The following is a 26,669-nucleotide window of genomic DNA, read 5'->3' on the forward strand; positions in this document are numbered from 1 at the left end:
ATCCAAGTTGGTAGGGTTGGGGTGTACAAGAGACATGGAGGAGGCACAAGAAGTAGAAAGTGGGGATACTCAGGGTTATGGTGTTTGACTTCATCATAACTGTTATGCACACTGAGAGCACAACTTTTGCTTTACTCGTAGAACTGTTATTATTTTGGTCTTAGAATCGAATCCTCCCACCTTCCTTTTGCTTTCTACCTGTTCTGAGGGTGAGGGAAATCAGTGAGTGGTTGTGTGAGTGCTTAACTGCTGCCCTGAGTCAACACAAAACACTATGTGTTGTTAGGTTTTCATCTGTCATCAATGTGACAATATTTGATCATTTCAATATTCAAGAAAAGTGTATGTTCTATTTGTTCTATTTCCGTACTGTTCAAGTATTAAGATTAGTTGTTTCTAGCCAACAGACACCTGGGCTCTTATAGATGAAATTAGACCAGGCAAAGTTATTATGAACTTACTGCAAAACTTCAGTTTTACATGACTTAAAATAGTTTTGCAAAGTAGAAAAAGATTTTGGTCACACAATGAATACCTTGTCAGAAGTAAATAATAGTTAATCCATTATTATAATCAAAGCAATACTCTACTTTGGAGGAGTTGTTTCTTATTTTTCCCCTACATGGAGTAGTAACTGTCATGTAGTTGAGAAAGAATACTTCATGTAGAAAGCTGCAAATGATTTGAAGAATGATGATATTCAGGACCCTATAATTTAAAATGAACAAAAATTCAGTCAGTCTATTTAGTTCAACAAACAAACAAACAAAAAAACTTTGGATGCAGCTCTGTGTGAGGTTAAATCCATTAAGTCCAATGGATCTTTAATAACTTTAATAAACACCATGTTTATTAAAGTACTTTTGGACATGGGGGATTCCAAGCCATGTTTAGGTGGGCAAATGGTAATACTGAGATAGTTGGCATATGTTCAGTGAACTTTAGATACTAGGTTTATGCATACTGTCTGCAGGAAAGCAGACACTTATCCTCCATGGGGAGACATTACGTACACCTCAGAGACTGTTTCAGCCCCCTCATGACTACTTCTGAGTGAAATGCTTGGAGTGCCTGATAATAAACTGAGTGAGAGTTCCTCTCCTTCTCTCTTCCATGAGAAATCTAGATCACACAAACTGAGGGAGAAAATCTATAATAAAGACAAGGCATAAGGAACATCCAATTATATCCTAATGGCTGATGTCACCTGTCCCTTAGTTGGACTGGAAATGAGACAAATATGATTGAGGCCTGTTTACTGATGTTGCTATGCTGGCAGCCTGGAAGAGGAGTTCCAGTGGTGCAGACCTACTCAATGAATGAACAGGCCTGGAAGAAAGAAATAAGTGAAACAGGGAATTTGTGTGCCAGGACGATTAAAATATCAGTTCATTTCAGAAAAGTTGAATTCATCATCTCTAAATATGGTAAAAGCACTTCTGAGTTAGTTTTTTAAATCTTTCTGTGATTAATTTTTTGTATAACTATCTTTCAGACATTGTTTCTATTTTTTCTCTTTTCCTTAATTTCCAATACATCAAGGCCATTCAATAGGGGAATGCAGAGAAGAAGAAAGAGTGCTAAAAGTACATTACTTGCTTTTTCAAAGTACCTGTGCTTTGAACTACTTAAAATCAAGCAGTAGCTGTTTAATACAGCAAATTAATAAAATATTTCTATATTCACTTAGGCCATTGCATTAACCATCACCTGAAAGATATTGCATGTTTATAAATAAACAGATAAATTAAAAAAAAAAAACAATTAAAAATAGTATGTGGAGAAAATTAGAATATGGAATATATATATTGGTGAAATCACACCCTTTTTTTCAAATTCTAGCTATGATTAAAGCACTTTCCAATTTCCCTTTCCTTTCCTTTCCTTTCCTTTCCTTTCCTTTCCTTTCCTTTCCTTTCCTTTCCTTTCCTTTCCTTTCCTTTCCTTTCCTTTCCTTTCCTTTCCTTTCCTTTCCTTTCCTTTCCTTTCCTTTCCTTTCCTTTCCTTTCCTTTCCTTTCCTTTCCTTCCTTCCTTTCCTTCTTCCTTTCCTTCTTCCTTTCCTTCCTTCCTTCCTTCCTTCCTCTCCTCTCCTCTCCTCTCCTCTCCTCTCCTCTCCTCTCCTCTCCTCTCCTCTCCTCTCCTCTCCTCTCCTCTCCTCTCCTCTCCTCTCCTCTCCTCTCCTCTCCTCTCCTCTCCTCTCCTCTCCTCTCCTCTCCTCTCCTCTCCTCTTCTTTCCTTCTCTTTCCTTTTCTTTTTCATGGAATTTGACCTGCTTGGATGTTTCTAACATTTAACAGAAAATGTTACTTATATTATACTCTTTCTTTATAAAATTATACAATATCAATCTTCTTTTATGAAAACTGAAATAATAATGTCTTTTTTGTGTAAAATTTCAGCTGTAAAAATAATTTATTACTGAATACTTTCATGCTATGATTAGGAGTCCAGTAATAATTCTGGATTCTCTTTCAGATTTTAGAGAAATTATGCATACCCAAAAAGTTTTTTCCTTTTTTTCCTATAATGTATTGCACACAGAAATAAACCTCTTCTACAAATATCTCTTTCCACAAACTTTGTTGTTGTTGTTGTTTCCTTTTAATGTTGTTATTCAGTTACCTTCAGGTGGAGCAGTAAATCTCATACAAGTTTGAGATTGGCTGGGAATTAATTTTAACCACAGTTATAGTCCTCCAGCTAGGGTGAAGGACTGTATTGAAAGCAGAGACAAGAAAGGCATCAAATATTTCTCCTTTGCCTATGCCCCTCTTTGTTAGAAGAACAATCTCATACAGTAACAAAGCAATGTTCTCTCTGGTTCTCCTTTTGTTGTTTACATATTTAAAAAAAATCCTTTTTATTGTCCCCCATATTATTGACCAGCTTCAACTCTAACTGAGCTTTGGCCACATGAATTTTCTTCCTACAAATATGTATAGCATCTCTGTTGACGTCCCATGTTGCCTGACCTTGCTTCCAGAGGCAATACATTCATTTTTTTTTCTGCCTAAGATCTAGAAGATAATCGCTGTTCAGTCAAGTGAAAGTTTGGCCATGCCTGCTTGTATTTTACCATTCTGAAATTGTCAGTTCTTGTGCTCTCAGGAGATGGCACTTAAAAAGTGACTCCCAGTGCCTTCAAAAGCAGTTTCAAAGGGGATCTCACTATTCTCCTGAGCAGGCTAAAATCTGTTTTCACATATCCAGGGTTGAGATTTTGGTGGCAGTTTTCCTCCTTTTATCAAAGATTTTAAATTCAATTGTTTCATGGCCTTCTGGCCAAGATAGCCACAAATTGCCACTTCACGTGCAAGACCTTATCTGTTCAGAAGCAACAGACTTAGGAGAGCATCTTTCTTCATCAGCTCCCGAGGTACCTGTAGCAGGAAGTTGTCATCAAGTTGTTTTAGGAAACTCCTGGACCTGTTTGTGTCAGCTGTGTGGTGTTCCCAGTTAGCATCTAGCAAGTTGAAGTCCCCCATAAGGACAAGTGCAGTTGATCCAGATCATGTATGCTCAACCTTTTGGCTTGCCTGGGCCATACTGCCTTGGGCCACATATAAAGCATGTAATATAGTTAATGTATATATGTGTAACATAACATTTACATGCATATACAGATTTGATTAAAATATAAAAAAGAGCAAAAAAAAAAAAAAAAAAAAAAAAAGAAAGCAATTGGTTATTTGACCTTGCTCTGTGAAAGTGATGCATCAGTCTTGTTCAATGGATGTGGTTGCAATGCTTAGTGAGTTCTCAAACATATGATTATGAAGCAAGGCATACTTTTATCTGATAAGGTAAAGTCCAGTCAAAAGGCATGATCATAATTTTGAGTTGAATACCTGATTGTAGCTCTACACATTCTGTTCAAAAATTCTTACGTAATATATTTATGTTGACTGAAAATTGAGTTGCAAGTATGCTGAAAAGAAAACAATTTTTTTTGATCTTGAAAATTATTCTCAATTTCCTATACCAAAGTAGTAAGCTAGACTGCTTGTTTTTCACTGTTTACAGGATTGTGCTTAGCCAGTGTATCAAAACACATAAAATTATTTGCTATAACTGGAATTAGCACTGCACTATGATTTCTCACAGCCCTGAACAGTCTTGAAAATTAACTGTAAGTTAATAACTAAAAATATGAAACAGTAATATGACCATTAATGCAAATCTCACTTAAAACAGCAATCGCAGAATCGCAGAACTGTAGGGACTGGAAGGGACCTCCAGTGATCATCGAGACCAACCCTCCTGCAAAATAGGCCCCCTACAGCAGGTTACGCAGGTAGGCGTTCAGATGGGTCTTGAATATCTCCAGAGGAGGGAATCCATACCATCCCTGGGCAGCCTGTTCCAGTTCCCCATCACCCTTACCTGCATAGACTGGATCAATGGGCCAAGGTAAACTGTCTAAGTTTCAATAGGACCAAGTGTTGGGTCCTGCATTTTGGTCACAACAACCCCAGGCAACCCGATGGGCTTGGGGAGGAGTCGCTGGAAAGCTGCCTGACTGAGAGTGGCCTTGATGTACTGCCAGCAGTACACCAAGGTGGTCAAGAAAGCCAGCGACACTCTGGCTTGTATCAGGAATGCTGTGGTGGGCAGGACTAGGGAATTAATCCGGTCCCTGTACTCAGCACTGGTGAGGCCCCACCTCAAGTACTCTGTTCAGTTCTGGGCACCTCAATACAGAAAGGACACTGAGGTGCTAGGGCAAGTCCAAAGAAGGGCAACAAGGCTGGTGAATATGTATGGCTTGGAGAATACGTCCTATGAGGCTCCCCAGGGAGGTCACCATCCCTGTCACCATCCCTGAATGTGTTTAAAACTCATCTGGGTGTGGTGCTCAGGGCCATAATTTAGTGGAGGGTTATTGAGTTAGGGTAGTATGGTTAGATTGTGGTTGGACAAAATGATCTTGAATGTATTTTCCAACCTGAGCAGTTCTATGATTCTATGAGCAAACTTGCTGAGGGTACATTTGATTCCACTGTCGATATCATAGATGAAGATATTAGAGCACTCATTCCCAAAGGACACCACTTGTAGCTGATTTCCATGAGGACATCAAGCTATTGACCATTACTCTCTGGGTACAATCATGCAACCAGTTCCTTTTTCATTGAATAGTCTACAATCAAATCCATATCTTTCCAATTTGGAGGTAAGGATGTTATGGAGAATCATGTCAAATGCTTCACTGAAGTCCAGATAGATGAAATCAGTGGCTCTTTCCTTGTCCATTGACACAGTAACGCTGTCATAGAAGGCTATTAGGTTAGTCATGCAGGACCAACACATTTACTATTATTGAAATTTATTAGAGTGGGTCATTAGAAGCATCAGTGAAGTGCCCAGGGATGAACCTGGGCAAGTTGCTGGTTCATTTAAAGAGGACGTATTAGCTCTTTGTGTCCTTCATTTGGAATCCAGGAAAGACATTTTCTGACTAAAATAGTAAGTGTATACAAATAATAAATAGTAAGAAGATAGTACAAGAAGATCTTAGGCTGGAAAAAAAAGACGTAATTAGACATTTGATGAAGTAAACTTTACAAATTACAGAGATTATGAAGTGGCAGTAGAGAACTTAAATATTCCCATTCCAAAGATTGTTCAAAACTTTGTGAGCTTGATGTACATCTGCTTCTTTTCTTTGAAAATATTTTCATTTATATAAAACATTTGTTCTAAAAAAATGAAAGGATGTTTGTTCACCAGATATTGTTGGTGTATTTTAGTAAATAATACAATTTCATTTAATTATGTCAAGAAAACTTTGGGTGATGAGTGAAGAAACTATAAGGGACACTATATTCAAGAGAGGGAGAATCCTATGTCTGTATGGACTGATGGACTGAATATGAGCCAGCAGTGTGCCCAGGTGGCCAAGAAGGCCAATGGCATCCTGGCTTGTATCAGGAATGGTGTGGTGGGTAGGACTAGGGAAGTAATCCTGTCCCTGTACTCAGCACTGGTGAGGCCCCACCTCAAGTACTCTGTTCAGTTCTGGGCACCTGAGTACAGAAAGGACACTGAGGTGCTAGAGCAGGTCCAAAGAACGGCCACAAGGCTGGTGAAGGGCTTGGAGAGACCCTCGGTGAAGGGCCCTATGAGGAGAGACTAAAGGAACTGGGGCTGTTTAGTCTTAGGGAAGAGGAGACTGAGGGGAGACATTACTGCTCTCTTCAAATACCTGAAAGGTGATTACAGCGAGAAGAGGGCTGGTTTCTTCTCACTGGTGACAGGTGACAGGATGAGGGGAAATGGCCTCAAGTTGCACCAGGGATAGTTTAGGTTGGATATCAGGAAAAACATCTTTATAGAAAGGGTTGTTAAACACTGGAATAGGCTCCCCAGGGAGGTGGTTGAGTCACCATTCCTGGATGTGTTTAAAAACCACTTGGATATGCTGCTCAGGGACATGATTTAGCGGAGGGTAGTATGGTTAGGTTGTGGTTGGACTTGATGATCTTTGAGGTGTTTTCCAACCTGAGCAATTCTATTATTCTATTAGAGAGATGCTCCAGGCCCTTTATCATCTTCATGGCCCTCTACTGGACTCTCTCCAGGAGATCCTTGTCTTTTCTGTACCAGGGATCCCAGAAATGGATAGAGTACTCCAGGTGAGGCCTGACCAGGGCAGAGTAGAGGGGGAGAATCACCTCTCTTGACCTGCTGGCAATGCTCCTTTTAGTGCACTCTAGGATCTAGGCCTTCTTGGCCACCAGGGTACAGTGCTGGCTCATGGCCAACCTATCATCCTCTAGGACCCCCAGGTCATTCTCCACAGAGCTCCTCTCCAGCAGGTCATGTCTCAGCCTGTACTGATATTTGTGGTTATTCTTTCTCAGGTACAAGTCTGCAGTTGCTTTTGCTAAACATCACCTGGTTTATTGCTGCCCAGCTCTCCAATATATCCTGGACAGTGACAACAAAACATTAACCAACAGGATGCAGCAGATTATTTTCATTGTCCTAGATATTTCTTCAAGCATGTTAATATTCTGGAATGTCAGAGAAGTTATGGCACAAAAACATGTCCCTGCAACTTAGTAATAACAAATAACATAAATACTGAGTCATTTTAGGTTGATAAATCAAAAGTCCACTGTCCACCTTTCTCAAATTTTAATGCAGAATGTACAGACCACATTAGATTTTTTTTTTTTTTCACTTAGGAAAAAAAGAAAGAAGCTATTTATTTGTTTGTAATCTTCATCTTTAGTACTGTGCTGGCACCAGTAGCTTAAAATACAGAGAATAGAAACCTGTTTCCACAGTATTTGCAGTCCAATATACAAATATTGGAGATGTATGCTGATCAGATTTCAGCTTCTAATATGTATCTGAAGTTTGAGGAACTTATCCTCAAAGAAACTGAACATTAAAAAATTGATTATGAAACAACCGAGTAACTTTGATCAGCTTGAGCTTTCCATATGTTGTGATAGAATTTACTTTTTATTTCATTAATTTTACAGCTTTACCCCAGACCTCTTAGAACTCTGATAAACAAAATGTATTTGAGTCTGCAGACAGAACATGTTGCAAAAACAAGTATCATGCTGAGTGTAAGAAATGTGAATATGTTTTGCTGCTAGAGTTTGTTTTTGAAAGATAGTGTTTTTTGTACATGAGCTGATAAAGTCTGAGATGTACACTTTATGTCCTAATTATACTAATGTCAGTATTGATGTAATCTGAGGCATCAGGCCATGCTCTCGTCTTGAAACAGAAAGACCAAGTTACAATGGTAGACTGAGATTTTGTGTGCCTTTGAGACCTTACTTAGTAGAATAGGACTGATCTCTGAGAATGTGCTTGACCTTCTTGTTTTGTAGAAATACTGGGAAAAAATAAATGGAAATAGTAACAAAAGAATTCAGTAAAATTTGATTAGAAAAACAGAATTTCTAACTTTTTTTCTTTTAAAAATTAAGATGGCATAATATTTTCACTTTATAACTGTTAGTATTTATTACTTAATGAACTTCCATTCATAACATATTATAATCTATGTTCAAAATGTCTAGAATATACTCACTTGTCAAGAAAGTATTCAAGATTAAGGAGAACTAGAGAGGAACAGTGGCATACACGGCAGACAGGATTTCTTCTCTTTCGTCTTTCTTCATTCTCCCCCACCATATTATGGAAGTATTGGTAATCCGAACCCTTCTGAGTATCATTTATTAAGTCTCATTTTAACTATTAAATAAAATATATTTAGTACAAAGATTATATAATGGCAATAAAGGGACAATAAAAACTAATTGGATGAATTTGAGAAAAAACTTTCTGCTGTTTCTTTCATTAGATCTTAAATGATGCAAATATGATTCTACTTTTCACCAAGTCAGCATTTTGTAATGGGAAATTTTTCTGGTTTTAATCACTTTAGGTGTCTACAAATAATCTTCTCACCCAGTCAGTAATTTGCTGTGTTCTGATTAAGTCTCTGTCAGAAAAGTCTTTTTTTTTCTTTCTTTCTCTCTCTTTTTTTATTTTTTTATTCACCAAATAATTGATTGAGTCTTTATGAAATGTCTTTGTCACCATAGGAGAAAAGTGTGAAATCTATTGCAGCCCAGGAGGCTATAACATGAAGAATAACACTAGTCTGATTAATGTCAAACTAATTTTAGTCCTACAACTATCTAGCTGAAGTAATTTTACTTCTTCAGATATACAAATTATATTTTAAATCCATAGAGAGTTTCAATACAAAATGTCAATATTTTACCTGCACAATATGGATTTCTAATAAAACACTGAGATGGGCAATTAAAAGAAATATGATTCAGGCCTATATTTATTGCAATGAAATTTTATTTTTGTTTTGTAGAATTAATCTTTTCTTATGCACTCTTATATGTACAGTATTCACTTTCATATAGGGGTTTCCTTAAGAAAATAATTTAGGAAATTGATTCAGTGCTTGGCAGGAGGCCAGCCTTTTTTAGGTCCGTATGATTCACAGGAGAGTTTATTCCTTTACACTGCTGCCAGAACCACTCCGATTGAACTGTCTGCTAAAGAACTTTCTGGGTTGCTACTGCTGTTAAGTCAGTCCCTGAGGAGCCACCACCTGGCACAAAACTGTTACACCTAACATTTAACAGTCTCAATGTAGTGGCTGTTCAGTGACACGTTAACAAACCTTTATGTGAATATCCATTTAATAGTCTTTTTGTCTGTTTCTTTGTCTGTTCACCAACTTCCACAGCTGAGGCTCAAGTTAGGAGGTTTTCTATATGTTTTCAGTGGGTTTTTTTTTTTTTTTTTTTTTTGTGCCCTTTTTTTTTTTTTTTCCCCTCTGGCTTTATTTTTGTCTTAAATATTTTTGGTTCCAATGATTTGCCTTTTCCCCTTGAAAATTCTCACAAAGGAATTCTGTGTGTCAAAGGACGGAGAGTCTCAATAGAGAGTCTCTATGAGCAATCCTTTATTATGCTTCTTCTAATAACATAATGTGAAGTCTCTTGCACATTTGTGGCTAATTTGTACAGGAAGATGAAGAACTACATTTTTCATTACAAATTAAATAGATGGGCATAATTGCCATTTAAGAATTTATGTCATGTTGAAGTTGATTACACTTTTTAAGACACTGGTTGTATCTTGAGGAACCTTTTATGTCTTTATACATCTTCCTTTCAAGACTGTTCAGTGGTGCAATCTAAAAGAGCTGACTACAATGAAGATTTCAGCACAACATAGGGATATCTGAACTGGCTATAACTGAGAGAACTTGAAATATAGTAATTAAGTACTTAACATATTTATCTTTTTGATAATAAAAGGGTCTATATCTTTATACCAGAAATCAAAGTGAAGAGTTAGTCTGTTTGCTTTGGGACACCGTCACCGTTTCATGGTTTTTCATCGGCATTCCGCACCATAATATTGCACAGTGCACTAGGACTTAAGGAATTAATGCATGAGTTTCAGTCTCTTCGTCTCAGAAGAGAAGAATGAACTAAAACTCCCAGAAGACTTTCTTTCTCCTTTTCCATTTTCCATTTGGATGGAGAGAGAAAATGAACTGGAAGTCAGGAGACTTCTCTTTTTTCTCCCTTTGCTCCTTTCCTGAAGCATGGATCTGTGTGTCCCTTCACTCCCTTGCCACAGAAACGCAGCCGAATAATGACGGTTCTGATGCATTGGATGGGAAATGAAGTTTTAAAACAAAACTCTCTGAACTCTAACTACAGAGAGCTTTGTTAGAGATCTTTGCTGTAGCCTGTAGGCTTTGATTTCTGAGAGTCCTGCCAACTTTCTGAGTGCTGCACCAATTTTATTTTTTTTCTCTTTTTCTCTGACATCATGCCAACTAGCAACTTCTTTAAAGGCAAAATTAAGATTTTCTAAGATTATCTATAGAGTTGTTTACCGGACAATGTTCCACACAACTGACCTTTTTTTTTTTTTTTTTTTTTTTTTTTTTTTTTTTTTTAAACCAGGAGGCCATTGTGTGCTATAGGGCTGAAGGTATATTCCAACATTTATGGTCTCTAGGGATTACGCTTAGGTGGTACTTAGTTGTTAATAATTCTACAGAATGTATGATGTCTAAACTGTTTGGGTGCTCTGCAAGTTTGTGGCATGTTCAAACAGTGACAGTTGCCTGGGTTGTGCTTCTTTGCACTGGTACTGTTTTTTTTTAATTTATAGAATCTGGAGAAAGTCTTCCCCACTCCTAGAGCCAGAAAGCGCTGAGTGGCAAGAGGAATGGGGAGGCTTAGGAGAGTCCTTAGTGAATTGGATGCCCTTGATGTCATCAAGTTGTACTCCTGAACACCTGCAAGATCCTGAGAATCTAAGCAGGTATTTAAGACAGGGATGTTGTAGCTCAGGTAGGTCTGAGGAGACACGAATTATTTGGGGCCTGTCTTATGCCTGCCAAGCCTTGTATAATACTGTTTTGTAAAAGGAGAAAATTTCCGAAGCTGAACAAGACAGCCTCCAAACCAAATGATACAGTATTTAAACCAAACAAAACAGCCTCCGAATCAGGCTAAAGAGAAAGAGCTTCAAAACTGCACAACCTGAGTAATCACAGAAGGCATGAATATCAATATCAGTTGCCCCTGTGGAAGGACAGAAATGGGAACAGTTGTCATCTCATTTAGAATAGAAAGAAGACGAGGAGAAAGAAGAGCAAGACCCAGAGAAGGAGCCCTCAACGAAGACCACTGTAATCAAGACAGGCAACTGCAAAAATTAAAAGACAAGAAGAGGAGAGTGAGGAAGACACTGTCACATCTGAACATCTGAAAATAACTGAAATTTGAAGTTTGAGAAAAGATTTGTACAGCATCTGAAGGAGCCCACTATCACCTGGTTATGTTGATGTTGAGTTGAGTTGTCACAGAGACCAGGCCAAACTATGACAGACACCCACATATAGGTGTCCAGTCTAAGATATCTTAAGAGAGATTGACATAAAAAAAAACAATGCCTTTTACATCTGGGCTACCCGTAGTGTACTTTGTGTTGGTCTTCAGAAATCAGTAGCCACTTCAGAAGACATCGACCTTAGTATCTACCAAAGTTGTTCTTTCTTCTGTTCCTCTCAATTTTTATGAAGCTGAGTTTAATTTGAGAGTAAAATTGCTAGATTAGCGTAATTTGTTCTTTCTTGCAGTATGAGATTATGTATTATACGGGGGACTTTCTGATAACATTGACTTCAGTTTTTTCAGCAAAGTTTTACAGTTTCAGAGAAAAAGCTAATTATTGTTAAGGCAAAAATATGTTAACAACTTGAAATCGCTGAAATCTACAGTAAGAGAGAAGAGAGATGGCAATTTACTTAATTTTCTTAGAAATTGAGGATGTTAAGATTCTGAAATGTAGCATCAAATGCTGAAAAGTTGATGAGAATAATCATTAAGTTAACAGTAACTTAATATTTGTTCATTTATAAATGTAGTCCATTTCTTCTGCACATTTTTTTTAATACTTTACTCCTTCATATATTTTTTATTTACAAAAGTTTAAATTTTCACAGTGGTTGGATATGACTTTTAAAAAGTGATACTCTGAGGTTTCATTGAACTCATTTCAGTTGACCTGATCAAAAGGGCAACAAAAAAAAAGTCTTATAAACTATGATTTGAATTCTCACTACTAAGATCATTAAAAATTGTGCTGAGCTGCATCTTCTCATCATTTTTTGTAGTCTATCATTTTTTGCTTTGCACTTAAATAAATAATTTAAATTAATTTATTTCTTTCCTTAGGTTTGTTTTGAATCTATTTAACAGAAGTATTTTTTTTTCAGAGCGAATTCAAAAACTAGCACTTGGATTCTTGGTTCAGATCCAATGTACAGTTAATCTGTGCAGATGTAATCAAGATATTTTCTATAACTTCAATTACTGTTACTCTTCACCCTAATTTGAATTGTTATGTTTTTCCAGCTAGGAGAAACTAATGGTCTGTTAGGCTGCTTCTATGATATTTCTTTGCAATTCTATAAAAAATGTATGCTTTGTTGATCATATAAGAAAGTAAACACCCAACACATATCCATGTGTTTTCTTTTTACCATTTGTTGACCCTTACATTTGTTCATGACACTATTCTCTTCAAGTTAGCCTTGTACTCAAATTAAAGTGAAGATACTTTCAGTGTTGCAAATATCTCCTTTTGGTCAGATACAAGCTTTATTCTTTTTGCCTGAAATCTAAGGTAAACGAAAATAGTCAACCTTGCATGTGTGTGCAAGTTTGTACTAAGTGTCTATCCCAGCATTGAAAGGAGTGGTAACAGACAATCTCAGGATCATCTCATAAGCCATCATATTACATTAAGTATATACCAAAACGTTGTAATAAAAAAAAAAATCCCTTCTCATATTATGAGATTGAAGGCCATCGTGGGTTTGTAGATGTGGAAGTTCCCTTCCATCTGCAAGGAGAAGAAGAGGAGAAATACCTGCATACAGTGTTCCATCAAATTCTCTGACACAGAATAGCACAAAAGAGTCCAGTTTATCTTGTCCCTTTTGTGTATAATTCCCAGTTGTGTAAATGAAAGTTACATGAGCATAGGAAGAAAATGGTAGACCCCTTAGGATGTAAGATATACTACTACCTTTCTGAGAGCAATGAAATGGAGTTTTTTACACTGAGAAATTTAACTGACAGCAAGAAATTAATAAAATGTGCATGTAAAAATGTATTGTCCAACTAATTTAAAAATTTGAAAGAAGAATGTGCATGCTAAAATTTATGCATGCATATGACCACAATCTACAATGCATGTTTATGGATACAATGTAGATACATTAACTGGATAATTTTTAGGCCTATTAGTTCAAGACCATTTGTATTTAATAGTTCAAGAACGTTTATATTTAATAAGGTTGTTTGCCTATATCAACTGAACTCAAGGACATATAAGTGCCTAATGAAGACTAAACATGTACATGCCTCCTTATATAATGAAACTGAAGGCCATCATGGGTTTGCAGATGTGGAAGTTCCCTTTAGTCTGCAAGGAGAGGAAGAGGAGAAATATCTGCATGCAGTGCTCTGTCAAGTTCTCCAGCCTGGCTTTTCCAGCTCTGCAACACCATTAAAGTTGGACTCAGAGAACACACTAGAACAAAGGCATTCCCACTTGCTATCATTAAACAATAGCAACATTTGCCATGAATTCCACCTTGTATTATGTTTGTTTGTTTGTTTTTAATTAGTGCATAGGGTTATAACAGACTTAAGAACATTACACATGAAGAGGAGCAAAACCATTTATTTTTTTCAGAACATTGGAGACAGTAGTATAGCATGGAATGAACTAGTAATGATCTACCTACCAGCATGATGGGGTTATATTCCATTAAAGAGAAGGAGAACTTACAGATATAAATCTATACATTGATAATGTTAGATGCCACAAGGCTGGCTGACTCATATATTAAATTGGGACATATACAAGTGAGTGTGACATCAGATATGAGTAACAATGGAGGTAAGTCTTCAATGTAAAAATATGACATTAATCAATCTGATTACCTAAACTTCAGTCAGAAGCTGTATATTAGAGATCATATTTAAAAGAAGAACTTTGGATAAACCTTGGTTTTAAAATGTTAAAAGAAGAGAGAGAAAGTTGTTAAACTTCAATATCTTTCTCCTGCATTTTGCATTTGTGAATGATTTTCTTATTATTTTATTTCTAGATAAATACTAGTAATGAATTTCAAAGTATTTAGGTTATTCAAGATTCACATCAGAAATGTGACTGACCTCATTGCTAAAAGAAACTATCATCATCTTCTTTCCTAATTCGAATTAAAAAGATTGAAGTGTTCACATCTTAGAACATTTTGGTAAGACTTTGCATGAGTTTTCATAACATACATTCAAAAACAACTCTGGCAGACACTAGTGTCTTCTTAAATAGAGCTTTGAAGAGGACTACTTGGAGAAATTAGGAAAGGAGATTTAAATGCTTTGGGGAAACAGTCAAAAAAAAATCAAAACAATCCTGTCTTCCAAATGCAAAGATGTTTGTGTGCAAAAATAAGCATACTCCTCCGGTATAAATTAATGTTATCACATTTTACCTAATATCTGAGCACAGGAAAATTTTTCTGTGTAGCCTGCAAGTCCATTTGAACTGACTGCTAAACTGGAAAACACACACTAGTCCATCTTCCAGCCACACATTGGACACATTTTTTTTTTGCTGGAGGGATATCTCTATTTTAACATTCTCATACTTGTTCTTTACAGTAAAAACATACATATTTTTTTCTTAATATTTAATAACAGGAAGAATACCACATATTAAACAGTTTGATGTATACATGTTACTAGTTGGGGTGGAGCAAACTTATGGTTGAGCACACTCACTTTCATTGACTTATTTTATTTGTAATGAATATATTACAGTGTATTACTTTGAAGTGGGCGTATCTCAAGAGATCTACCTCATCAGTAAAGAAAAACATGGTCAATTTGAGTAGATTCCTTTTCGCTGTCATAATATAACATAAAATTTTACTTAAATGTTAACCTCATATCATCAGCTGACTTGGATAGAAAGGTAACATTTGGCAGTCGAAGTGTTGGCGTCCTTCAGCCACATTGTCTGCTTCCCAAACTAGCCTGTCATTTGAAGTTATGAAGTTTTTCCTCTATACATATTAACTATCTTCATAATTAGCTTTATCTGACTACCTATTACCTTGTCTTTTTTTAGCTTACAGTCTCTTGTGTAAAAATTATCACCTAAGTATCTGGCATGAAATATGTTCATGGTGAAAAAGTTGACAGAGTCATGTGATAGTTCAAATAGTAATGATAATTCCAGCATAACTGAGTAAAACTCCTTGAGAGATGCAGTTTTCTGAATATCTTAGCTGCTCAACCTGATTGGCTCACCCAGCCCCATATTTCTGTTCTTTTGTCACTGGGAGCTGTAGGTAAAGGCAGTGGCTCATATGGATATGCTTCTGTGTTGTTGAAAGCCTCTGTCAAGATACTCAAAAAAAAAAAAAAAAAAAAAAAAAAAGGTATTCTCTAAGCTCTTTCTTACTCTTGAAGAATTCAGTTAGGATCTTCTGCTCTCTCATCTGTCTTCTGCATCTTGAAAGAAATAGACCACATGCTAGCTCTGTACATGGAAGTAGATACAGTGAATGCAAATAGCCTTTTAAGCATAAATAGCTGTTTTTTAAAATAACATTAAAATAGGTCTCCATTAAAAAAGTAAGAGCTTTCACAACTACTTAAAGTTACTGTAAAAGCTACAGTGAGAGAATTGAAGTGAGAGTAAATTTGGTAGAATGTACAGTCACTATAACCTAATCATATTCATTCCTACTGTGGATACTGTACAGTATTTTCATTTTAAGAAGAAATCAAGCAGTTTACTACTTATATATTTTTAAAGACATATTTTAGTAACATGGCAATGAGATACATATCCCTGAAAATATTAGTTCTAAACACAAAGTCAACACATTTTCCTCGGCCAGTGATCCAGGTTCCTTTGAGAGAAACAAACAAACAAACAAAACATCATTTTTAAGTATAATTATTTAGAGTTCATGTGGAATATCATAGAATCATAGAATCACCAAGGTTGGAAAAGACCCACAGGATCATCCAGTCCAACCAATGGTTCTTGCTAAACCATGTCCCTCAGCACAATGTCCAAACATTCCTTGAATACCTCCATGGTTGGTGACTCCACCACCTTTCTGGTCAGCCCATTCCAGAAACCACCCTTTCAGAGAAGTAGTATTTCCTAACATCCAGCCTCAACCTTCCCTGGCACAGCTTGAAGCCATTCCCTCTCGTCCTATCACTAGTCACACGAGAGAAGAGGCTGACCCCCAGCTCACTACAACCTCCCTTCAGGTAGTTATAGAGAGCAATAAGGTCTCCCCTGAGCCTCCTCTTCTCCAGACTGAACAATCCCAGCTCCTTGATCTGCTCCTCATAAAGCCTGTGCTCCAAACCCCTCACCAGCTTTGTTGCCCTTCTCTGAACACGCTCCTAGGGTCTCAATGTTTTTCTTACAGTTAGGGGTCCAAAACTGAACACAGTACTCAACCTGCGGCCACACCAATGCTGAGCACAGGGGGACAATTACTTCCCTGTTCCTGCTGGCAACAGGAAGTTTCTGATGCAAGGCTAAGGATGCCATTCGCCCTCTTGGCCACCTGGGAACACTGCTGGCTCATGTTCAGTCTAGTGTCAATCAACACCCCCAGGTCCATTTCCTCTACACAGTCTTCCAGCCACTCTGCCCCAAGCCTGTAGCATTGCCTGGGGTTGTTGTGGCCAAAGTGCAGGACCCGGCACCTGGTCTTATTGAACCTCATCCCATTGTCTTCAGCCCAGCTATCCAGCCTGTCCAGATCCCTCTGTAGTGCCTCACTACCCCCAGGCAGATCAACACTTCCAGCCATCTTGGTGTCATCTGCAAACTTACTGAGGGTGCACTCAATGCCCTCATCCAGGTCGTCAATAAAGATGTTAAAGAGGACAGGCCTCAGCACCGACCCCTGGGGAAAACCACTCATGACCGGTCACCAGCTGGATTTAACTCCATTCACCACCACTCTCTGGGCCCGGCCCTCCAGCCAGTTCCTTACCCAGCCAAGAGTGTACCTGTCCAAGCCATGGGCTGCCAGCTTCTGCAGGAGAACACTGTGGGAGACAGTGTCGAAGGCTTTGCTGAAGTCTAGACTAGACCACATCAACAGCCTTTCCCTCATCCGCCATGCAGATCACCAGATCATAGAAGGAGATCAGGTTGGTCAAGCTGGACCTGCTCTTCATGAACCCATGTTGGCTAGGCCTGATCTCCCAGTTGTCCTGCACATGCCGCGTGATCTCCCTCAAGACAATCTGCTCTATAACCTTCCCTGACACCCAGGTCAGGCTAATAGGCCTGTAGTTCCCTGGATCCTCCTTACAATACTTCTTGTAGATGTGAGTCACATTGGTTAGCCTCCAGTTTTCTGAGACCTCACCAGTCAACAAGGAGCGCTGATAGGTGATGGAAAGTGACTCGGCTACCTCCTCCTCCAGTTCCCTCAGCACTCTCGTGTGAATCTCATCTGGCACCATGGACTTGTGGCAGTCCAGTTGGAGTAGTAGGTCTCTGACTGTTTCCTCCTGAATCGTGGGGGGTTCAGTCTGCTCCCCCGCCGTGACTACCAGATAGAGTGGAGTACCCTGAGGATAACTGGTCTGACTTTTAAAGACAGACATAAAGAAGGCATTCAGAACTTCTGCCTTTTCCTTATCCTCACTGGTCACACTGCGAGCCTCATCCAGTAAAGAATGGAGATTCTCCTTGGCCCTCCTCTTGCTGTTGATATATTTATAAAAGAGTTTCTTGTTTTTTTTTTCACTCCAGCATCCAGGTTGACTTCAAGCTGAGCTTTTGCCTTTCTGATTTTCTCCCTGTATGTCTTTACAACTTCTATGTATTCTTTCTGAGTTGCCCGTCCCTTCTTCCACAGGAGGTAGATTCTCTTTTTCTCCTAGAGCCTCAAGAATAGCTCCCTACACATCCACGCCGGTCTTCTTCTGCACCAACTCGTTTTGTGGCTCAGGGGGACAGCCTGCTCCTGCGCCTTTAAGACTACCTTCTTGAAGAGCAACCAGCCATCTTGGACTCCTTTACTCTCTAAGATTGAATCTTAGGAGACTCCTCCTACTAGTCTTTTGACCAATTCAAAGTCTGCCCTCCGGAATTCCAAGGTAACAGTTTTGCTGTTCCCCCTCCTGACTCCACCAAGAATTGAGAATTCTACCATTTCATGGTCACTCTGTCCAACACAGCCCCCATCCTCCACATCTCACACCAGACCTTGTCTGTTTGTGAACAGCAGGTTTAATGGGGCAGCTCCTCTCGTAGGCTCTCTCACCAGCTGCATCAGGAAGTTGTACTCCAGACACTCATATTTTATAGCTTTTTATATAAGAACTACTCTCATACAAGATGCTATGGGTGAACAAAGTAACAAAAATATCTGAAACCAGATAACGACATATTTATATATGATGATCAACCTCACATTTTACTCAGTTTTCAGAACATAAAGGAATCTTGGCCAAAGAGAATTTCAATCAGGTTATCAGTAAATAAACTAGCAGTACATCAACATTTTACCTAATCTGCATCAAATGTACATACTGTTACCAGAAGGGAGGGCTTTGAGTAAACTGGTGCTTAGAGACCTGAATATACTGAAGCCATTTATCATACCATAACACTTGCTCTTCCATATACACTTCAAAATATTTTAAATATGTACATATATCAGCCTACTTTCAATCATCAAAGTCTCCTCAATCTTTGAGCATATAAAAATATTAAATATAACCAATGAATTAGTTTTAGAACTAGATAGCTCTTCAAAAATAGTTCATATGTCAGACCAAGGAAAGATTTACTTACATAAATTGCATTTGGTAGTACCAATAGCTGAGTTTTGTTTTGCTTTTCGAAGGTTTTTCTGACATCATTATTATTTATTCAGCTATAATTTGTAGGGGACCAACCTGATGTGGAATACAATGTCACTCTTTATTTACTATTTTTATCATGATAATTAGAATACTTATTGAACGAGAATTTAAAAAAGGAAAAAGAAAAAGAAAAAAAGAGAAAGCAAGAAAAAGAGTAGTCCTTCAAATGTCACCAAAAAAAAAAACCACCCACAAACAAAAAAACCACAACAGCAAGCATTAAGCTTATTAACTCTAAATTACACATATAAATATCTTTTCAGTGCTAAATATCAAACTATTAATAGAGTATGAAGCTCTGACAAAGACTAGCCTCTGAGCTTTTATTTCTTAGAAATATACAATTCACTAGATGATAAATTATACAAAAATGACCAGTCATTTTTGCAGATTGACATTATATTTTGAATACTTCCTATGAAAGCAAAACACAGCAAGACATATTATGAGGTTTATTTAAATGCAATTTAGTTGCACTTTTAGATTAGTTCTCTTTAGAGTAGGACTTAAAATACATTAAAGTGTAGCTAAAGTATATTTGAAAATTATAATATGTTTATCTTCACGCTTTAATTATTTTTTGCATTAAGTTAATGTTAAGTTTTCTACAGTTAAGATCTGTGTTTCTACAATGTGATACAGCTGCAAAACCAGCAGCATAGGTTTTCTTATCACACAAACATTAAAGTAAAAATAAATTTCAGTCAACCTACACAATGTTTCTTTTATTTACAGTAATATAAAATAAAATTGCTAATATTTTTGAAATAGTAGTAGAACAAAACACTATATACCTCTGTAGAAGCCTACATGAGAAAAAAACATCTCAGGCAGGTTGTTAACTCTTGTGCTACTTGCCTTTAAGATAGATGAAGCAGGTGAACTCTATTAGAGAATTAAAGGAAGAGGGTAGTTGTTTTTTATTGGTGAAGGAAGGGGGTAGGCAGGTATATAGTCAGAAGAGCTGGAGGGTTCATTCTAAGAATGTGGGGGTCATGTTGCTGTTTGGGATGTTGGCAAATGAAGTAAAATCAGGCTTAAAGGTAGATGCATAGCTGTGAGAACCTAGCAGGCAGAGCAGCAGTTCCTTATGGCATCTTTATTTGTTGGAAAGTTATCAGATAGTTACAATGCTGTCAGTAGTAGATCTAAAATCCATTTCTTGCTTCTGATATACTGCCTGTGTTTATTTTTTTCTTCTTTGTGTAAATTGAGGAATGGTGGCCTTAAAAAGTCAGAATATTCTTAATCTCCCTGTTACAGGTACTGATGCAATTTGGTATGGATGTATGGGTTGGATCATTCCTTAGAAGTTATTTTACTTATCATTCATTCTAAACTTGCAGCTCAGCCTCTTGTCAAGCTATTGTCAAAATAATATTATTTTAAGATTTTCTGAAATAACTGCAGAACGTTATTTCAGTTATTTCACCACTGTGAAAATGCATTGGAGCAAGTCAAGGTTAGATTGAATACAGCTAGACCGAGAGGTCTTGGTTTCATGTTTATATACAGCTGTTGTTTTACAGCCTACTATCAGCAAAGGTAGTTGATGTTCTTGTATGTTGACTTAAACTTGTTTGCAAGACTGCTAAAAAGCAGAATCTCACTGAAAATTAGGTGCTGTAATTGGGTGGAATCTTTCTATGCAGGTGCCTTGCAAAAATAAGACACAGCAATGGTATGTGAATGATTTTGTGCAATATGCTAATGATGAACGATGCAAGGATGATAAACATATACTAAATTTTCATTTTAGGTTTTGTTCTCTTAGTAAATTAATAAGTCAAATGTACTAGCTAGACCACTGTATTCACCTTTGTATCTGTTGTGCTTTATCACAAATTCTGTTTATGGCACTGATGCCATTATGCTCTATCCTTTTTCCATTGCTAGACTTTAGCAGTGGTATCATCTGGAAAAAGAATCAAGTACTAATTCCAACGTTTTCTTCATTAATGGTAGAATGAATAACTTACTGGTATTTCTATGATATAGATACAATGACTTCTATGTTTTCAGTAAATTAAAAAATATACATAGGGGAATAATTACATTTCTATGTTCTGGTGAAGTGGAAGTTGAATGAAAAAGGTGGATTGTGAGGAAAAAGCATTTTGGATTTCAGTCTTGAAGTAATACTCTCAACTCTTTCTTTTGTCATCTGAATCTCAGATGTTAGAACGGGGAAAAAAAAACACAACTGTCTTCATTTCCAACTTATATTGGTATTTTCACCGATATTGCCAAATAATGCTATATGCAGTTCTGTTGCTCATATTTAACTACAGGCTTTTGAGTTAGATAATCTATAAATGGGGAATTAACTGCCAGGAACTAAATACTTATCTAAGAAGGATAAATAATTAAGGCTTTTGGTGACAGATTTTAATAAGGTAGCGTTTTAGACTGTGAATAGCTCATTATAATCATACATAGTTCAAGATTCATACTTCTTAGCCATTTTTTCTTATTCATCTTGACAAAAAAAAGCTTGCTTAATATGGATAGTAAGTGTTCTATGTCATCAGTTATATAGTACTATAGCTGTTAATGATCCTTTATAAAGTATAGTAACAGACTAAGCGTAACTGCTTTCAGGGATTTATAAACTCTGACACAAATATTAAAAAATTGCTGATATGATAGGTCCTATTTGTGTATTGCTTTTACTCAGAATTATCTGATAAAATTGTTAGCAACTTTACACTGTTCTAGGGAAGCACTTAAGCCTAATTTCAAGCATGTAAATAGTCCTAATAATGCTCATGGAACTTAAGGGGACACAGGTAGACATGTATATGTGGCTTCAGCTGGTAAAAGGCAAAAAATGTTCTTAGCTGCTCCTGCATAAGTAGTGAATCCCATAAGTGACTTGGAATGGATATTAAACAGATTTGAGGAGAGGCAGGAGTGAATGCAATTTTTGTGTGAGACCAGCATTTAGATATTGTTCTTTTATGCAGGTGACATATTTTCCTATTAGAAGCCAGGTATTCTTGAGTCTGATGGGACTTCTGGAAAAAGTGAAAGGCACTTGGAGAGACTACAAGGAAGTTGCTAAGGTATGCAGGGAGGAAGTTAGAAAAGCAAAAGCCCAACTTGAACTCAGATTGGCCACTGCAGTAAAAGAGAATGAGGAATCCTTTTATGAATATATCAATGGTAAGAGAAGAACCAAGGAGAATTTCCATCCTTTACTTGACGCAGTGGGGAATGTGGCCACTGAGGATAAGGAGAAGGCTGAGGTCCTCAGTGCCCTCTTTACGTTTGTCTTTAATGGTCAGATCAGTTATCCTCAGGGTGCTTTGTGCCCTGATCTGGAAGTCTGGGATGGTATGCAAAATACACCCCCGGTGATTCAGGTGGAGATGGTTAGAGAGCTCCTCCATCTGGGCTGTCACAAGTCCATGAAACCAGATGGGCTCCACCCTAGGATGTTGAGGGAGCTGGTGGAGGTGATTGCTGAGCCACTTTCTGCCACTTATCAGCACTCCTGGTTATCTGGAGAGGTCCCAGAGGATTGGAGGCTTGCTGATGTGACTCCCATCTACAAGAAGGGCAGTAAGGAGGATCCAGGGAACTACAGGCCTGTCAGTGTGATCTTGGTACCAGAAAAAGTTATGGAGCAAATCATCTTGGGTGAGATCACACAGCATGTTTATGGCATCCAGGGGATCAGGCCCAGCCAGCACGGGTTCATGCTTGACCAATCTTATCTTCTACAACTGGGTGACCAGACTGGTAGATGAGGGAAAGGCTGTTATGTAGTCTACCTAGACTTCAGTAAGGCCTCAGACATGGTCTCTCACAGCATTCTCCTGGGGAGACTGGCTGCCCCTGGCCTGGACAGGTATACTCTTATTTGGCTAAGGAATCTGGCTAGAGGGCCATGCCCAATGGGTTGTTGAGTAGGTAAGGGTGTTAAGTCCAGCTGGTGACCCATTACAAGTGGTGTCCCCCAGAGGTTGGTACTGGGGCCCATCTTGTTTAATATTTTTATTGATGACCTAGATGAGGGGATTGAGAGTACCCTCAGTAAGTTTGCAGATGACACCAAGCTAGGAGGTAGTGTTGATCTGCCTGAGGGTAGGGAGGCCCTTCAGGGGGATCTAGATGATCTGGGTTGCTGGGTTGAGGTGAATGGGGTGAGGTTTAACAAGGCCAAGTGCCAAGTCCTGCACTTCTGCCACAGTAACTCCATGCAGTGCTATAGGCTTGGGGCTAGATGACTGTGAAGAGGTAAGGGACCTGGGGGTGTTGGTAGATGCTCAGCTGAACATGAGCTGACAGTGTGGCCAGGAGGGCCAGTGCCATCCTGGTCTGCATTAGAAATGGTGTGGCCAGCAGGCGCAGGAAGGTAATCATCCTCCTGTACTCAGCACTGGTGAGGCTGCACCTCAAGTATTGTGTTCAGTTTTGGGCCCCTCACTACAGGAAAGACATTGAGGCCCTGGAATGTGTTCAGAGAAGGGCAACAAAATTGGTGAGGGGTCTGGAGCACAAGTCTTATGAGGAGCAGCTGAGGGAGTTGGGATTGTTTGGTCTGGAGAAGAGGAGGCTCAGGGGAGACCTCATTGCACTCTACAACTTCCTGAAGGGAGGTGGTGATGAGGAGGGGTTTGGCCTCTTCTCCCAGGCACCAAATAGGACCAGTGGAAATGGCCACAGGTTGTGCAAGTGGATTTAGATTGGACATAAGGAAAAACTTTTTATCTCAGAGAGTGGTCAGGTGCTGGAATGGCCTGCCTAGGGAGGTGGTGGAGTCAGCTGTCCCTGGCAGTGTTCAAGAGGCATCTGGATGCAGTACTATGAGATACAGTTTAGTAGTTTGTGGTAGTTATGGTGATGGGAGGACAACTGCACTAGATGATCTTGTAGGTCCTTTCCAACCTTGTGATTGTATGATTCTTTTGTCTCTTCACAACACTTTTTTCTTGAAGAAATTTCCTCAAAAATGATATATGCTTTAATTTTGTTGCCCTCCTTTATTGGTAGGAATATGGGAGAAATGGGAAAGAAAAAATAATAAAAGAAACCAAGGGAAACATAAGATTATAAAACTTGCAAGCTGATGTTTATGCAAGAATCCTCTGTTCTATACCTCTCTGAAATATATCATTTGAATTCTTAGTATTATGACCTTTAAATGTGTGTGATAGTTTTACATAATGGGAAATACAGTTTCACAGAGGAACGCTAGGGATGTGAGGCTGGGATAGGTCATTTTGAAAGTGCTTCCAACACATTTGATTTTAAGCTACAAGTGAATAAAGAGCACAGCAGTATTTGATATTGTAATAGGCTGCTACTGCTTCTGAAGAAGCTCTTCATGAGTTTATTCAGACTTAACTACCTCAACCTTAACTACCACGTGCAAAAGTTGCCATAATGTATTTGTTGAAAAGACTCATTAGGAAAGCACTGTTGATAACATCCTTTATTATACAAATAATTCATGTGTTCCTTATTCAGAATCATACGTGGTGGTGTTGTGATGTGACCTTACTTAATTTGTTATTACTTTAATGCATTTTGATATGATTTTTTTTTTTGCATGACTCAGTAGGTATCTGTATTTTATTTTATTCAAGTATTTCTTTGAGCTCTTTAACTGCAGTACCAGGAAGGAGTAGACAATGGACCAGATCTGGTAGGTCCAAACCACCAAACTCCAGTAGTACTGGAGGGCTTGTACTGGCAGAGCTCATACTGCAGGCTGCTCACTGTCCCAAGCAATCATGGCAGCAGTACTTCCTTGCTGAGTGGCCCAGCTTGGCCACACTGCTCAGTGTGACAGGACAAAGTGTAGTGCTAATTCAAGTTAGAGCAAATAATTTTGTGTGTTTTGGTACACTAGATAAGCACAGTCCTGTAAAGAGTGGAAAACAGGCAGTCTTGCTTTCTACTTTGATATAGAAAATTGAGAATCATTTTCAAGATTAATTAAAAATTGTTTTTTCAGCATATTTGCAACTCAATTTTCAGTCAACATGAATACATTACCTATGAATTTTCAAATGGACTGTAGAGCTGCAATCAGGTATTCAACTCAATTCTGATAATGGTTCTTTACTTCTATAAGAATTACCTTATCAGATGAAAGTATCCCTTGCTTCATAATCATGCCTTATTCATGATGTTGTTTTTCACAGTATGTATATCTATGAACAAATGTTTCCAAGGATGAGGCAGAGGAAAAGTAGTACTTCATCAAGAATCTCCAACACATTGAGAACTCACAAAGAACTGCAACCCCTTCCACTGAATACTGATGCATTAGTTTTACAAAAGTGAAGTCAAATATCCCACTAGTTTTGTTTTTTTTGTTGCTTTTTTTTATATTTTAGTAAAATGTATGTGTATAAAAGTTTCATTCCTTATATACATTAACTGTATTGTACTTTTTATATGTGGTTCAAGATGATTCCTTTCACTTGTTGCAGCCTATGCAAGCCAAAAGATTGCAGCCATGGACTAGATGCATCATCTGAAAGTGTATCAAGAAAATACCAAAAGATCCTGCTAAAGAGAAGTTGATACAGATACTCATTTTTTTTCAGTAACACCATGTAAGAATGGTTACCTTCCTTTCCTATAAGTTTCTTCAGTCTTTTTCCTTGTTTTTGTTTGTGGTCCTTCCTTTAGGGCAAATAGGATGTGAAAGTTAAGCCATATGAAATATTTTATTGTTCTTCCTTAGCATGATTTTACTTTCCTGGATTGACAATCTCATAGCCTTCTTAAAAGGAAAAAAAAAAAAAACACCAAAAAAAACCAAAAACAAAACAAACAAACGTGTTTGCATACTGAAAACATTACTCATCTACTACATCTACTCATCTACTACAGTAATAAATAAATAAAAAATAATATTGATAAATTTGACTACCATGCTATGGAGCATTCTGAGATGTGTTACTGGCAGTATGTCTAGCATGTTCTGTTTAGTAAAATCAATTTAGCACTAGTATCTAGCAATATGTTGTTAAACCAGCTTAAGAAATTATTCCAGCACTTCCTTTTTTGTCAATGAACATGTGTCTATATAATACCTAATGAAAGTTGCTCTTAAAGAAATGGAACAGTACCCTTAAACTTGTTAATCAGTAAAGTGCTACTGTACTGAGCACTGTGAGTCATTAGCGAGGCCAGAAGTCTGAATTTAGATTGCCTTTCATAAGCAGGTAAAGTACTGAAGTAAGTCCTATTCCTTACTTTGGTATTGAGTCATGTTTTCTGGCTTTTACAAAATTTGTTTTTGTTACTACAGTCCTGGAAATACTGTTCCAAATCATCCAGCAGAAAGCTGTCCCACCAGTTTCCTTCCTAGCCTCCTGAGATTTTGATGCACTTGGGGAACTGTCAGTCATCCACTTGATCTTCCTCTCCGTGGCATTCTTCAAATTCCTCTTTTTGGCCTTCTAACCTTCCTACATATGTATATGACTTCAGCAGCTTAAGATATGAGGAGCATTGTCTCTGTATCTGAATAAAGTGCCACTTCGTACAAGTACTTTCTACATGCCAAAGAACAGTGGTTTTTTATACTTCTCTTGGTTTGGTCCTGTATTTATAAAAGGGAGTCTTTTCTCCAGAGTAGTTGAGAATGTCCCATCCCTGGAAGTGTTCAAAGCTGGGGGACGGAG

At 37.9% G+C, this 26,669-nt stretch overlaps 2 protein-coding genes across 4 annotated transcripts in view; both read left to right on the forward strand.

The window, feature by feature from the left end:
- CNTNAP2 (contactin associated protein 2) overlaps positions 1 to 26,669 on the forward strand; it is a 909,905-nt gene that overhangs the window by 22,368 nt on the left and 860,868 nt on the right. The window lies entirely within an intron of this gene.
- On the forward strand, positions 19,956 to 26,534 carry LOC124417786. Of its 2 annotated transcripts, none has more exons than XR_006936474.1 (2): positions 19,956 to 20,063; positions 24,986 to 26,534. XR_006936474.1 is itself a non-coding variant. In XM_046929176.1 (2 exons), the coding sequence occupies exons 1-2, from the start codon at positions 20,016 to 20,018 to the stop codon at positions 22,770 to 22,772; spliced, it is 834 nt and encodes a 277-aa protein (XP_046785132.1). In that variant the 5' UTR covers positions 19,956 to 20,015; the 3' UTR covers positions 22,773 to 26,534. The 2 variants fall into 2 exon arrangements, 1 of the variants encoding a protein (XP_046785132.1); XM_046929176.1 differs by having other exon boundaries at positions 21,987 to 26,534.

This window comes from Gallus gallus, chromosome 2 (genome assembly GCF_016699485.2).
Source record: "Gallus gallus isolate bGalGal1 chromosome 2, bGalGal1.mat.broiler.GRCg7b, whole genome shotgun sequence".
NCBI lineage: Eukaryota > Metazoa > Chordata > Aves > Galliformes > Phasianidae > Gallus > Gallus gallus.

What these genes read in the sequence shown, in the direction of transcription:
- LOC124417786 (XM_046929176.1), top strand. Translation starts at nt 20,016, where the DNA reads ATGTTGCTGTTTGGGATGTTGGCAAATGAAGTAAAATCAGGCTTAAAG. An exon ending in AAGTAAAATCAGGCTTAAAG is followed by an intron (nt 20,064 to 21,986) that starts GTAGATGCATAG and finishes TCTTTTATGCAG; the next exon opens with GTGACATATTTTCCTATTAG.